The following is a 14,046-nucleotide window of genomic DNA, read 5'->3' on the forward strand; positions in this document are numbered from 1 at the left end:
GTTTGCGTGTATGGGTTGCGCGTACGATCGCGGGATCGCATCCCGGTCGCGGCGACAGCATTTCGATGAAGGCGAAACGCCAGAGACCTGAGTGCTCAGATTTAGGTGCATGTTAGAGAACCCAAATGGTCGAAATTTCCGGAGCCCTCCACTAAGGCGTCCCTCATAATATCATAGTTTTTGGACGTAAAACCAGAACAATTTTTATTATCATTTCTGTTACTTTGTGCACATTAGGCCTGAAGGTTAGCTCATAAGCATAAAGTTAATTATGGGCAACGGTGCAATTAGCGCCTGTGTTCGTCGTATTTTCGTTTGCGTGTCTCTAGTTGTAGGTAATTTTATGTCTACTGTAGGTAATCACTCTTTAATCAAAAGACAAGTTGACGGCAAGCTGACGTATCCATCTGGGCCGCACCTCTCTATCAGGGATGCTTCAAGAATTTCACATTCCCTGTCACGCTCTCCCTAGCACCTCCTGCTGATTAAAAAGTGGCCTGCAGCACTTTCTGGTGCCCCGATTCTCGGCGCATTTGCAATTCTCAAAAAGAAAAAAAAAATAAAACGAGGACGTTGTAGCTTTTGCTCAGTGCACGCTTAACTTTATGAATGCTTGCCAGATATATGCTGGCAGGCATATCAAGGTGAGCGGATCGAGGAAAATAACGACTAAGTGCGAGTAATATTTATTTATTTCGTTTCAGAAAACTGGAGAAACACCCTTCAAGAAACCTGTTGAAAAAAAGAAGGCTCCCTTGGCTGAACGCTTCCCAGTCTATGGCGGGCTTGAGGTTTGTTAGCGTGCGTGCGTACGGGGATACTGAACAAGGAAAAAAAAACGCTTTATCGCTTACAGAAAAGACCCCTTATTTGGACGCAAGAAAATGCGTATAAGTAAAAAACGAGTTACATATCTTTAATAAGAATATTAAAGCGATATGCTGACTTCTCGCGGCGTCATCAACCCAATCAAAAGCGATAAAGGCAAAGCCGAACTTTACAAATCTTACCGCACATTTACGAATATTGCAGCAATATATATCTGTTCTCATTGTTCCTGTCCTTGCGTCCTCATTCTATCGAGCATGCACATACCTTCCCTTTGAAATTTTTCAAGATGATCGCGAGCTTCTTTCATTTGGGAACATCACTGCTTAGGGCGCCTCTGGCAGCAGGAAAAACCCCAATGCAGCTCCCCTACTGTGAACCCTGAAGAAGTGCGTAGCAATTCCTCAGGTTTCACAGCAGTGGAGCTGAGCACTCACGGTAGTGGAATGGGAATCGTTGCGTCATGCAGCCATGCCCGTTCTTAGTGTTCCCATTGCTCCGTTTATCAAACCTTCGATGACGTTAACGTTTGAGGTAAGCATGTAGGGTTTCCCCGGCACCGAGCAGAATCTCGTTAGCGAGATTCACAAAGTCAGTGTGCAACATGCGCACTACTTTTTGATGCACTTTATCGACCTCCTGCTTGTTACAGCAGTTGAGACATGTGTCTCCTGTAGCGCGTTCCTTCAGGTTCTTTCCCCTTACAGATGTAGCGACCAAGCGCCGGCGAAGGGCAAATGGGAGGAGCACACGCGCGCCCTGCGAGGTTGTGGCGCCCTCTCTGGCACAGGAGTCAACCGCATGTGTCCGAAGCATTTTTAGAAAGTTTAAATTTGTTATTGCGGTTACTTCTTGGTTAATTATTTCTGTTAATTATATTATCTTAGACCTTGTTCGTTTATTGTCGCCCGGTTTTGAGCATTGCTAGCCATGTTGTAGGCCTGTATTGAGCTCTTTATTGTGTGCGTGACCACGCCACACGAGATCTATGGATGGACGACAAGCCGGGACTCCTAAACGGCTACGCACTTAAAACGAAGGGTATGATCTTAGCCACAGTCCTTCTTAGACAAGGCACACACATCGTTCAGAGAAATGACAAGGGGGAGAGCGAGCTACAAGTGGAGCGTGTGTCCTACAATCGCATCACAGGGAGTAGCAGGAAAACTGCTTCCCGCAGCGAAGGCCGTAAAAGGCGGAGCGTGCCATGTCTTCCAAGTAGACAACAGTGGTTCCGGAGACTGAATCTCGAGAGGTGGCTGCTTGTTTCGTGCGCTCCGTCACTGAGAGCCTAACGTTGCAGCTGGCGGAATCTGAATAAAGCGAGGTACCTTGAAGTAAGCAAACCTACGCTAACAGAAGTGAGCCACTCGCTGCGTTTGCTCGCTTCTAGTAGCTGTCATCGTGCCAGTACGATGGCAGCTGGTGTTGGTGGTCAGCGACTGAGACTTGTTTGTTTTTCGCCTGGGCGCAATTTGCGTGGTGCTCGTTAATTAGTAAGTGAATGTTCAGTGCAATACATAGGCCGTCTAAAACTGTGAACCTTATTTTGTATAGCTATCTAATACATCGCCGCTGCAAGCAGTACTTCGCACGAAACTGAGAACTTTTGTGCTATCTCTGCATTTGTCCTTCATTTCCTTTTTACTACTATTCTCCCATTGTAAGGTAGGAAACCACTCGTTTATTTTTTCTGTTAGCTGTCCTGCCGCTTCCGGTATGTCCAACTTGCTGAAGTTGCGCCGGAATTGACATTTATTTTACGTGTTTTTGTGCATTCCAGAAATTGTGGTCTACCACTGACAAAAACTCCCAGTCGGATATGGACGAAATGAAAAAGCGCCTCGAAGATACTTGTAAGGAGCGCCATGAAATAGCGGCCTCTCCTTTGCCAGCATTTTTCTTGGATGAAGACATCGTAAGTATAAAAGCATACAACCACCACTACTACTGCACTGATGGCGTAGCAAGAGAAGGTCTGTGTCGTCCAGAGCGGGCTTTCGATGATGGCTCAGTCGCGTTCAAATCGTGGATTAGCAATCGCTGCTCTACGCCATAGACTAGCGCTCGTTCACCAAATCGGTCTGCTATATCAATCAATCAATCAATCAATCAATCAATCAATCAATCAATCAATCAATCAATCAATCAATCAATCAATCAATCAATCAATCAATCAATCAATCAATCGATCAATCGATCAGTCAATCGATCAATCAAAAGTTTTTATTTCACAATAAACTTGACGAAGTCAGGATATACAGGAGGTTTCATATTATAACCTGCATTCAGAAACTGTTATCGGAATCGATATAACTTGTGGTGGTGTGCATAGGATCCTGTCAGAGGCGATACTGCCTCTTCCTCATCGCTCGCACTCAACATAAATGACACTCCTAGCGACATGTGGGCATAGTCGGAGTCGCTAAAATAGCACACCGTTGCGGAAGTAATCAAGAGGAGACAGAGAGACTCTTCATTGGAAGAACAGAGATTTTTTCCGGCGTCTGTATACCGCTGGCATGCTACCCTGTATAGGGATGAGGAATGTGATTGAAAAATTCCAGGAGAGAGGGAGGAAAATAATAATAAAAGGAAAGAATATAAACAGTGAAATGCGAAAGTGAACCTGATAGAAATATTTAGAACTAGGGTGTCAGGTAAGTTGATGCTTTGCTGTCTGAAATAGTCAATCGTTAAAGCTTTCCGTCTAGGCCAACTTCTGACATGTATTTGAATAGTGACTGTAAAACCCGTCGTTGTTTTGAATGGCCGGGAACCGGGCCTATTATTCTGTGCAACGTTAAACACCAACCTGGAACATCTGATATCACCAATCTTCCTCACCAGGCTAAGATTGCTGGATGTAGCATTACGTTCCAGTGGATACCTGGCCATGCTGGTATTTCGGGATAGGAATAAGCGGATGAAGCTGCCCGAAACGGACTCCAGTATCAGAATTTCAGAATATTTTTTACCCATGCCGACGCCTCGAACATCGCAAAAAAATATGCTTATAAAGAAAAAGACCACCTCCGGAATCGGCCGCTTCACCAAGATAACTTTCTGCGTTGTACTCACCGAGAAGTGAGATCGAAAGTTTCCCGAACACTTCCTTGACACCTACTATAAACGCTGCATCATCGTCTTCGACTGAACGTGGCATACACGAGCAGGAATTTTTACCGCAAGGGCGTACCACTAGTCCCTGCGGTGATAACTCCGGCAGGATGGAGACAGTGGAGCGCATATTACTTGAATGCCCCGCGTACCGCGGCAAGAGACAATTGTTCGAGCATGCGAGGAAGCTCGCATTTTATCTGCAGACTGACGTTGTTCGTAGGCAGGTTGCTTTCCATTGTATTCCAGCTCACCTTGGTACTACGCCATTGAGGGTGGTCATCGCATGGCGCAAACGCTTTCGAAAGACAATGCTTCCGGATGCTTACGTCAGGGAGAAACGTTCCTCCACTTTTATTTTCCCCAAATTATTTCCGGGAACGCATATCATGATGAGGGTTACGATGATCATGATGCTCTTAACACTTCTATAACTTAGTCTAGTGTGAAGAAAACCCCGCCGTCATAAGTAATGGGGCCCTGCAACACTTTTTGGGCATCGTAAGAATAGACTGCCGGTCGGTAGTCGAGGCTCATCAGGACATGTAAGCCAAATATTACAGCGCAGTACGCGGCTTGAAATTTACAAATAATTTTCTAGGTAAGCTGCCATAGTAATGGCATAATTCAAAGTGAGCACTTCATAAACAGAGTCCACAATGATTGGCTGACTTGAGCATCGTGAGCTGCGTAGTTACGGGCGCCCGCTGCGGAATGCCGCGACTTGCCCGCGCTGCGCTCTATAGTGCCAGTATTACACACAGCATAGAATTACATCAGCGTGCTCGCGATCACACTGACAGTAAACCGCGCGTTAAAGAAAAAGTAAAGAAAGTACTCAAGGTCAAGAGGCGCACTGTCGAACGGACGTAGCTTCTTGCCCATTTGTCAGCCCCACCCCCCCCCCCCCTCCCCTGCGTGGGTTTCAGCGTATGGTACGATAAGAGAGAGAAAGCGGGTAAAGAATTTTGTGGCAGTCGACTCACGAGGCACTAGACTTCGTTTATGAAGTGATTCGATGATTACATGAAAAAGTGTTGCGGGGCCCGTTTAAGGAAACCGATTGGCTTCTACTTAGCTCGTCACTGCACCCCCTCCCTCTTTTGCCGTATTTAGTCGCTTAATTCGCTCACCCCTAGTTTTTATGCCAGGTTTACGACGAAAAAGAAATTACCCGCATATTTTGCGCTCCCAAACCGTTCGAGCCAGCCCCGGACAAGCAGACTTCGGACGGCCGCACCTCTGCGCCGCGCAGGCGCTCGCACTCGCACGAAACGAGTTACGAGTGCACAGTCTCTTTTATGAGTGAAGCATCGACTCAACACTGTTTGAGGTAAGCGAACAGCTGCTTTGTAGCGGCTGCCATCGCTGCTGGTGCTCGATACAGTAACTCGAGTGCTCGACAGTTTCAAAGGCGATCCCGTGGAGAGCGTGAAGGAAAAGTTGCGGGACATGAGCAACAACCTGGCTGTTATCCCGGCAGGCTCAATGTTTGTTCGGCATCCCTTGGATCACTCGTGAAATAAAGAACAACATGCGCAAGATGTACGTTGAATGGATGGCCAGAGGAAAGCATGGGCTCACTCCCACAGGGACAATAAAGAGACCGTCACGAGAGATGGTCTCCGCGTAGCGACCATCATCTTAGTATATGGTTTCTTCCAGCATTGTAGAGAAGAGTTGTCAGAAAACGGGGCTGTCGAACGCACTCGACGTAACAGAGAATGACGTGCTTTGGGAAGCCGGTGACAGTGGCCGCGACTTCGATTTAGAGTCGGACTTCTTCTCATCCAGTGATTTCGACAAGACCACGACCTGATATGACGTGTTCTGCTAAGTGATCAGGTACCCTTCCTGTGTGCTATGATACTTGTTTCTTTTTAATGTATATTTCGTGTCAACACTATATATTGCACGCTATTTCGAATATGTTCGCGAAATCTCCGCGTAATTTGCGCCCCCCCCCCCCACGCTTGAAACCCTAAATTGGGGAGAAATGAGCAAATTATGCATGTAGATACGGTAAATGTGTTGTATGAATAGAAGTAAACTGATAATCATTGTTTTTTATTGTGTTTTACTTCCAGCGTGATACCATGTTAAGCGTGCCATAGTAAACAAATTATTACTCTGTTTGTATTCTCGTTTCTGATATAGCTCTGCATGGAAGCTGAAATTCAATTTGGCTGCGACATCAACGCCCTGGAACAGAAGCTCCTCCATGCGGCGAGGTTCCTCTCGGTAATACAGAATGAAGAGCTCACACTAAGAAATCTCTGCGAATTCTTAGAAGAGGGCACAAGTCCTTCATTTGTCACTGAGGTTTGTCGACAAGTTTTCGACTTTTTTAACCACTCTGAGCTTATCGAGAATAGCTAGCAGCTTGATTGCAGAGTTAAGTTGATAAAATAAATATGCAATTAGTGCACCTTCACAATGTAAACTTAAAATTAACTATAACGCTCTCAAACTGCTTAAAGCGTTATCTTCCCTGAAAACAAAGAAACGTATTGGAGGTGACATTAAACCTTGACTTGGGTGTATGGTAGTAGCGCGTTAGCGTTCGTGTTCTCTAGTGTATTCTTTGGGTTAACTTTGCGCATCTTCGCACTAGCGAAGCGGATCTCAGAAGCCGCGTAGAAGGATGCGCATGATTCAAATCTGCTCCGCTAAAGTTCCAGCTGCCCACAAAAAAGCGTCTGCTCTTTCGATGAAGTCACCCAAATAATTTTCATTAATTATCTGGTCGTTAATTGGCCTTTATCTTAAATCAACGTATGTTCCAATATTATATGCATCCAGTATAACCCTTAGATTATTCAGAACCGTCGATATTGTTCCAGTTTTGTTTTTTTATATTTTTACTGAATATTAGGAAAAACCGGAAGTGCTTGAACAGGAGTGTTTAGAAGAGACAAAAAAATTTCACTCTTTGCTTGTGCAAATAAAAAATTCAACGACAATTACGATACTGCCTAATGAGAATTCGGAGCGCAGCTGTTTATGCGTTTTGATTTTCCGATAAGCTGAGGCGCGACTGCCAAACGCCACCTAGATTCTAGGTGGTGTTGGACTGCCTCGCTAACCGGGAGACGGAGGAAGACAGCGCGTGAGCGCGTTCCACGACAGCCGCCGCAGACAGCCTCCGTTCATGCAGCGCTTTTTTTTTCATATATGGTATCGGTGATAGCATATAAGCCTCGCTGATAGCATTCATTCATATTGAAAATATATATATAGCTCTGCGACTCTCCCCTGGCTGGCATTTTCCGTCGCGTTTCTAGGCTGGCCGTGGTGTGATCTTTGTCAACTCCAACATTCCGCGAGATGGCGACCTTAACCCAAGCCAACGCCTCCTCTAGAAAGATGCCTGCGGCGTCGCTGGCTATCCCATTGTAGCCGCCCCGCCTTGAGTTGTGGTCGCTTGTCGAGAGATGGCGCCACGTACTGCGCTATTGTTTTTAATGGGGTTGGCGTGGTGTGACATCGAGGGGGGGTAATGTGCGCATGCGCAAATGTGTGTTGCGAGCGGCCACTGCAAGGATCGCCAGCTACTGCCTTCATTAGAAACGGTGAAGGAGAGAAAGGGTAGGGCAGGAGGTTCTTGGCTCACGCAGCAGGCATCGTTCTTGAGGAGCATTGCCCAAGCTATAGCGAACTAGCATATATATAGGCCAAGCTGAACGTCCAATAACCGACGCTCTTCTGGCTGACACACCGCCTTCTCTAATTACGCTCTCGCCGAGCGAATGGAACGGCCTGAGAAAGACTAGGAACGGCGCATTGCCGGATCCAATCTTGCAGGGCACGAGCAATGCACCATGACACTAACGAGCACCAACTGCGAGCGTTTCGGTAGTCTCAGCGCGGTGGATGCTTTCGCTGCGATATTGTAGAAAACTAAATTCTATGGCCGGTGAATTGCGGCCTCCACGGTGATTCAATTCGGTGACGACGCAGTTACGCGGTTCGCCTTTCGCGTCAGCGTGTGACGCCTCCTCGCCAGCGTAGGGCCACTTCCAAATGGACTAACGGTGTATCTCCGCCGCCTACTGCTTCAAGTACACTGGTACACGAAGCATTTTTATTATCTTATTTGCATCTGTCTCGATTTTTCGGTCACGGACAAGATGATCATTTTCGCTCACAATCGATGACGCCGACACTGGCACCGGAATTTCTGCGAAACAAGCTCTTTAACGCTATCACGTTAGAACTTCGGTTCGAGTGAGAATCCAACCCAGGCCATCTGCGTGGCAAGCAGGTGGTCTACCGCGAAGCGACGCACGCTACTGCTTGAAGCTGTTTCGAAATAAAAAAACACTATATGAATGTCATGTGGTGGAAGGAGTCTCCTTAACGCATGTAATATTGCGTGGCAGAAGCGTACAATCGCGCCAGGCGTCAAAACATGTGAACTGTGCAACAATGGGTTTTTTAAAGGGACACTAAAGAGAAACAATGAATTTTTAGATTGATAAAGTGTGCTCGTAGAACTCTTGTGCAGTTTATTTCACCACCATAGTTTTATTATTAGCGGAGAAAACCAAGTTCAAAGTTTCATTTTTAAATTTCGCGCCGAACTTTGTAATTCGTGACGTAAAAGATTTGAAAGAGAATTTAACGTATTTTGGCGCCACTGGCTCGACGAAATTTCCACAAACTCGTTATGTCAAGTCTCTGGCCCCCTCAGAGGACAATGTACTTCTATTTAATCGATTAGGAACTAAGTAGGCCCAAGCAGGCGCCATCAAAAATATGTGACGTCACGGCAAATGGTGCGGAAATTCCAAGGTGGCGTCGCCACCTGTATTTTCTTTTTGCGCGTTTTCTCGCTTATTAAGCGTCTTCTCGCAGCAAGCGTGGTGTTTTTGGTATCGTGGAAGACTACTTTACTTATGCGAGAAAAATCGTTTTGCTCTTTAGTGTCCCTTTAAAGGCCAACCCATTACAAAACGATGAGACATATTTATTCATCAGCTGCAAAAGCATCAAGAAAGTGAGCAGCTGCGTAGGTAGCTGCGTCGCTGATTCGCAAAACGAATAATTATGGTGTAGTGGGCACTGCGCAACTGTACTTGCCCTAGGCATTCTAGGATAGTTCGAAACGGCCAATGTTACGCGCACAGTCATTCTTTTCCTTGTGGCACGGATGAGGCATGCACCGAGAACCGAAGCTAGGCTAGCAATTGAGAAGGCGATGCGCGCGGGGCCCGATTTCGCTATCGCGTGCTACACTTGAAGGCGAAGCTCAAACGTCCTCCAAGTTTTATGGGCGAAGCTCCTTAAGGCGGCACCCGTCCGTCCCTCGTAGTCGTAGTAGTGCGTAACCAGTCGTAACGCTAGTACCAGATCTTGACCTACAAGGTGGTACCGGTGGGAGATTTTTCCTGTGCGTTGTTGAACAATAAAAAATTCGCAGCGTGCGCGTTAACTAAAAGCCGAATTCTTCTGTATCTCATTCCCCATTAGCAGCCATTGGCATGTTCCAGCAGGAAACGTTAGTAGAAGTAGAAGTGTTAGCTAAAAGCCGACTTCTTCTGTCTCTCATTCCCATTAGCAGCCATTGTTTACCTCCAAGGTAGTGCCTGGTGAGATTTCTCCTGTGCGTTATTAAACAATAAAAATTTTGTTCAAAACGCCGTTGATTGATGAAATAAACCAACGAAAGACGCCAGACGTTTTGTAAAAGCAAAACGAAAGAACGCCAGATGTTTCTAAAGCAAAATGAAAAGACGCCAGCTGGTTAACGAAAGACGCCAGATGTTTTCTAAAGCAATGGTTTTCTAAACAATGAAAATTCACAGCGTACATGTAAAATTAAAGTCAGCTGCAAGTCGTTATAACTTATCGAACCTTTAGTATAAACGCGCCCGATCTCACGTCGGTGATGATGTACTGGGCAGAATTCACGGAAGATTCACTGTTTACCGATGAACCTCCGCAGCTTCGCCCACTCATCATCATACACTCCGTGGATATGCTGTGATTTTTTTCTTTTTTTATTTTTTTTTTGCGATTATACATGTCCGAACAAACGCAATTCAGGGACTAGCGGCCTTACAAACGAATTTAACAGGTGCTGTTTTTCGTCTGTGACGAGAAGAGAAGGTAGGTAGACTGGGCCCACGGTGTAAGAAAAATAATTTAGGTGTGGACACTCCGCCCGACGGCGCGTCCACATAATGTTCGCCTCTTTCCTCCTCTCGGCCCCCATGTCGCAGCGCCTCCCACACAACCGCGGCCGGCGCATGTACTATAGAAGACGAGCTGCGTTCGTAGCGTCCGTAACGGCGTTGCGCACGTGAGAAGTCAGCGAGCAGAAAGACTGCTCACGCGCTCTAAGCAAGACGCCGCGCTTTTACGTACGCAACGCTGTTAGGGACGCTATGTGCGTCGGGTGCGCCGTTTACACCGTGGCCGTATGAAAACTCGCCGTGAAAAAATGCATTGAGGTAAAAAAAAATAAAGAAAAACGCGCGTTCGCCTCGTAGCAATAGGTTTCTTAAGCCCCCATGTCGCAGCGCCCCCCACGAAACTGCGGCCGGCGCATGTATTAAAGGCGAACATTATCTGGACGCGCTCTCCTTCGCGGCGGGCGGAGAGTGTCCACACCTAAATGATTTTTCTTACACCGTGACTGGGCCTGAAATCAGGGAATATAAAAATAAACCTATACGAGTTCAATGCCCGGAGGGGAGACAGAAAATTAGGTCGGTAGATGAGATTAAGAAGTTTGCCGGTATAACGTGGCAGCAGAAAGCACAGGACCGGGTTGATTGGCGGAACATGGGAGAGGCCTTTGCCCTGCAGTGGGCGTAGACAGGCTGATGATGATGATGATGATGATACGAGTTCACTAAGTTCATGGCCGGAAAGAACACTCTTTGTAATTAATTGCGACATACGAATAGGAAGCGTGAGCTGTGTTGAAAGAATGGAGCGACCCGCCACGGTGGTCGCGTGGTTACGATGCTCGACTAGCGGACCCGAAGTTCGCGGTATCATATCCCGCCCGTGGTGGTCGCATTGGTGGTCGCCCGTGGTGACTGGAGGCCCGTGCACTCAGATTTAGGTGCGCGTCAAAGAACCCCATGTCGTCGAAATTTCCGGAGCCCTCCACTACGGCGTGCCTCATAATCATACCGTGGTTTGGAGACGTAGAATCCCAACAATTATTATGAAAAAGTGGAACCGTAGCGTTTGCAGGGGTTGTATAGTTTTCCTTGTGTCCATTAACACTGTCCGGAACGTGGTAATTCGTAACTGCTGCGTCACGGGCATATTCTTTGCAGGGTCCAGTACCCCCGATCCGCAGAGACGAGTCGCCACGTATCTACACGATGCACGGCACCCTGTGGATCGACGCCGGTAACGTGGGCGAGACTGTCACAATCGCCAGTGGGCGTCTGGAGCGCGCGCTGGTGCTGTGCCTAGTACTCTACTATATAAAGCTCCTAGCATACCCGGAGGCGTTCTGGCGAGTCCTCTACGTGCTGCAATTCATCCTTAATCCAAGCGACGATCCGGCCACGCCACCAACACAAAGGAACGGGCAGCCATGCGAAGTAACAGAGAGAATGCGCTACCTTTCAGACCTGCTTACAGGGAACGGAGAGACAAGCGGACCAGAAAAGAAGTGAAGTTCTAAAGTTTTCCCCGAATACAGGTGCTGTGTCCGCCGAAGTATCCTTATTCAAAGGCGAATCTTCGCTAATTTTTGCCATTGTTGAGGTGCTTATCAAAAGTGACCTAACACGAATGGTTCCAGTATTCAGATAATGTACTCTGCAAATCATTACCGCAAATTTCGTTTTCGCACATCGAGTAATATCTCTTGGAATAGCAAAAGTACGTACTCTGCTTTTGCTTCGCGAACCAATAGTTGTACGCCACTCATATAGATGTCATAAACCAAATGCATGCCGAGGTTGTGTTTCAAGCATTCACCGCATTTTTTAAAAACAGTTTCTTTGTCATTTCTGTGAACATTCCTTGAGTTAGAAATGTGCATTGTAAGCTTGATTGCTGGCTATTTCTAGTTTTTTAACTGTCAAAACGCATTAATATCATCAAGCAATCATAGTGCTGCTCACTGCATGGCCGCGCAAGCATTTGTATCATGGTGCCGAATCCTTTACTTTCCTTCGTCTTTTAACGTGAAATTCTTATATTTGTATGGCTTATGTTTTGTTTGTGTTTCCTTTTTGTGCCGGCTTTGAATGTCACTTATCTTGAGGAATACTGAGGTACACATGCAAGAGCCAGGCGCAATAGCGGGTATACGTCACAGCACTGTGTGTGCATTGCATTCGCTATGATTACGACGAGGTTTTGTAGCTGTGGCCTCTCGGTTGTAAAACTCGAACTTGAGACTGAGTGGATATGTATCTATACAGTATTTGTGTGCTCTGATATGACTCAATGGTCGAACTTTAATGGTCAATTCAATGGTCAAATGATCCTGCTTAACAAAGGAGCGTCACGTTGTTCAACACATTTAAGCCTCTGTTTAGGGTGGCCTGTAGGAATCGTCTGCGCCAAATTAGCCGGGGCGTCCTCTCTCGCCCAAACAATTTTGTGGGTAGATGATTCTTTCAACTTTCAAGATTTGTTTATAACTAGGCTGTTACTGAAAGAGATGTGTTTAGCTAAAAGAGCCGCATGTGGTGGCTTTTTGTCTTTCGCCGTTTTTTAATGCAATTTTTATGAAATGTGCTTTTTTATTGCAATATCATAATTTATCGGGCCACTTGCATGTATTATAAGGAGTCGAATAAAGCTTTTCTTTTTATTCTGGACATAATTGCTCGTATCGTGCCAATATTGCTCATTGTGTCACCTTTCCAATGACGTGAATAGATGTATGCTTGAACAGCAACTCAGAGAGCAATTTCAACAGCATCCAGCCCTCCTGATACGCAAACGTAGGGACGCATTTTGAAATTCCATTCCTGACATTTAGATATACGAATGCCTATGAGACCAGAAATTTGGCTTTAGAACGTTCCTTTCATGCATACACGCTCAATTTGCGTAGTGAACTTTTTATATTCGGCGCATAGCATGGATTGAATGCTCTCAAATGAAACCACTATTTAATTGATCTTTTTTTTTCGTGTACACTGACGTCCAAAGTTGTAACCTTTTATTTTTTGTTAATTTAACATAGCAAGATGGCGAACGTGTAATGGATCCCGTCGTATACATGTCGCACTTTGAGATAAAGCTTATTTTAGTTTTCATATTTCGATCATTTAGATCCGACGCATACACACCATACGCTCGCTCTTTACTACCATGTGTTCTAAACGCAAAAATGCTCCGACGCTTGGAAATTCACGTGGTATGGTGTCAAAGGAAAATCGAGCTGTCGCCGAATGTCAAAGCACCGTTGTGTCGAGCCCCTGAGATAAATCAGAGTGTGCGAAAGGCGATTGAAGGGGTCCTGCAACCTTTTTACAGCGAAAGCTGTTATGAGATCACAAGGGCCGTTTTTGGCGCCGTAGTTGTCCGCTACCGCCGGTGTCCGTAACCGCTATCGGGCGAATAAAAAAAAACGAAATAAGAAAAAATACTCAGGATTGAACAGGGTTTGAACCTGGACACTCTCCGTGGGAGCCCAGTATCCTACCTCAGAGCCATGCCGGTGCTTGAAACTGCTTTGCAAAAAGACCCTACACAGGCTTCATGTCGGGAAGGAACCGCATTAACATATGTAATGTAGCGTGGTAGAAGAGTAAAATTACAACCAAGTGTCACACAACGCGAATACTGTAACCAGGCTTCACAAAATGCGAATTGCGCAACGAGTGGGTTGTTCAATGCTTCCAACCCATTACAAAGAGCTCTACTATAATTCTTCATCGTCATCAGCCGCAGCATAAAAAAAGTGCACATAATGCCTTACAGGTGTTTAGTGGGTACCACGGTTCTCCGCAGAATGACGAAAAATGCCATAGTGGCTGCTTCCGTATACTTCACAAAAATTGTGATGATTTACAGCGTAGTGGATTCCTCGCAAGTGCAGTTCTATTGGTCGCCAAGGAAACCCATATGACCCCCATGATCGATTTGCTCAGGGCCTCAATAAAGTTA

The 14,046-nt window shown here is 46.1% G+C and overlaps 1 protein-coding gene across 4 annotated transcripts in view; it reads left to right on the top strand.

Annotated features, from left to right (window-relative positions):
* LOC119396033 (uncharacterized) overlaps positions 1-11,767 on the top strand; it is an 88,167-nt gene extending 76,400 nt beyond the window's left edge. For 2 of the 4 annotated variants that reach the window (XM_049416878.1, XM_049416880.1), the window contains 3 exons: positions 2,612-2,746; positions 6,106-6,270; positions 11,244-11,767. In XM_049416878.1, the coding sequence (XP_049272835.1) occupies positions 2,612-2,746; positions 6,106-6,270; positions 11,244-11,591 (648 nt within the window). In that variant the 3' untranslated portion in view covers positions 11,592-11,767. The remainder of the gene's footprint in view (positions 1-2,611; positions 2,747-6,105; positions 6,271-11,243) is intronic. The other 2 variants (XM_049416879.1, XM_049416881.1) reach the window with 2 other exon arrangements.
* Positions 11,768-14,046: the final 2,279 nt, after the last annotated feature.

The sequence above is a fragment of the Rhipicephalus sanguineus genome, chromosome 6, assembly GCF_013339695.2.
Source record: "Rhipicephalus sanguineus isolate Rsan-2018 chromosome 6, BIME_Rsan_1.4, whole genome shotgun sequence".
In the NCBI taxonomy this organism is placed as follows: Eukaryota; Metazoa; Arthropoda; class Arachnida; order Ixodida; family Ixodidae; genus Rhipicephalus; species Rhipicephalus sanguineus.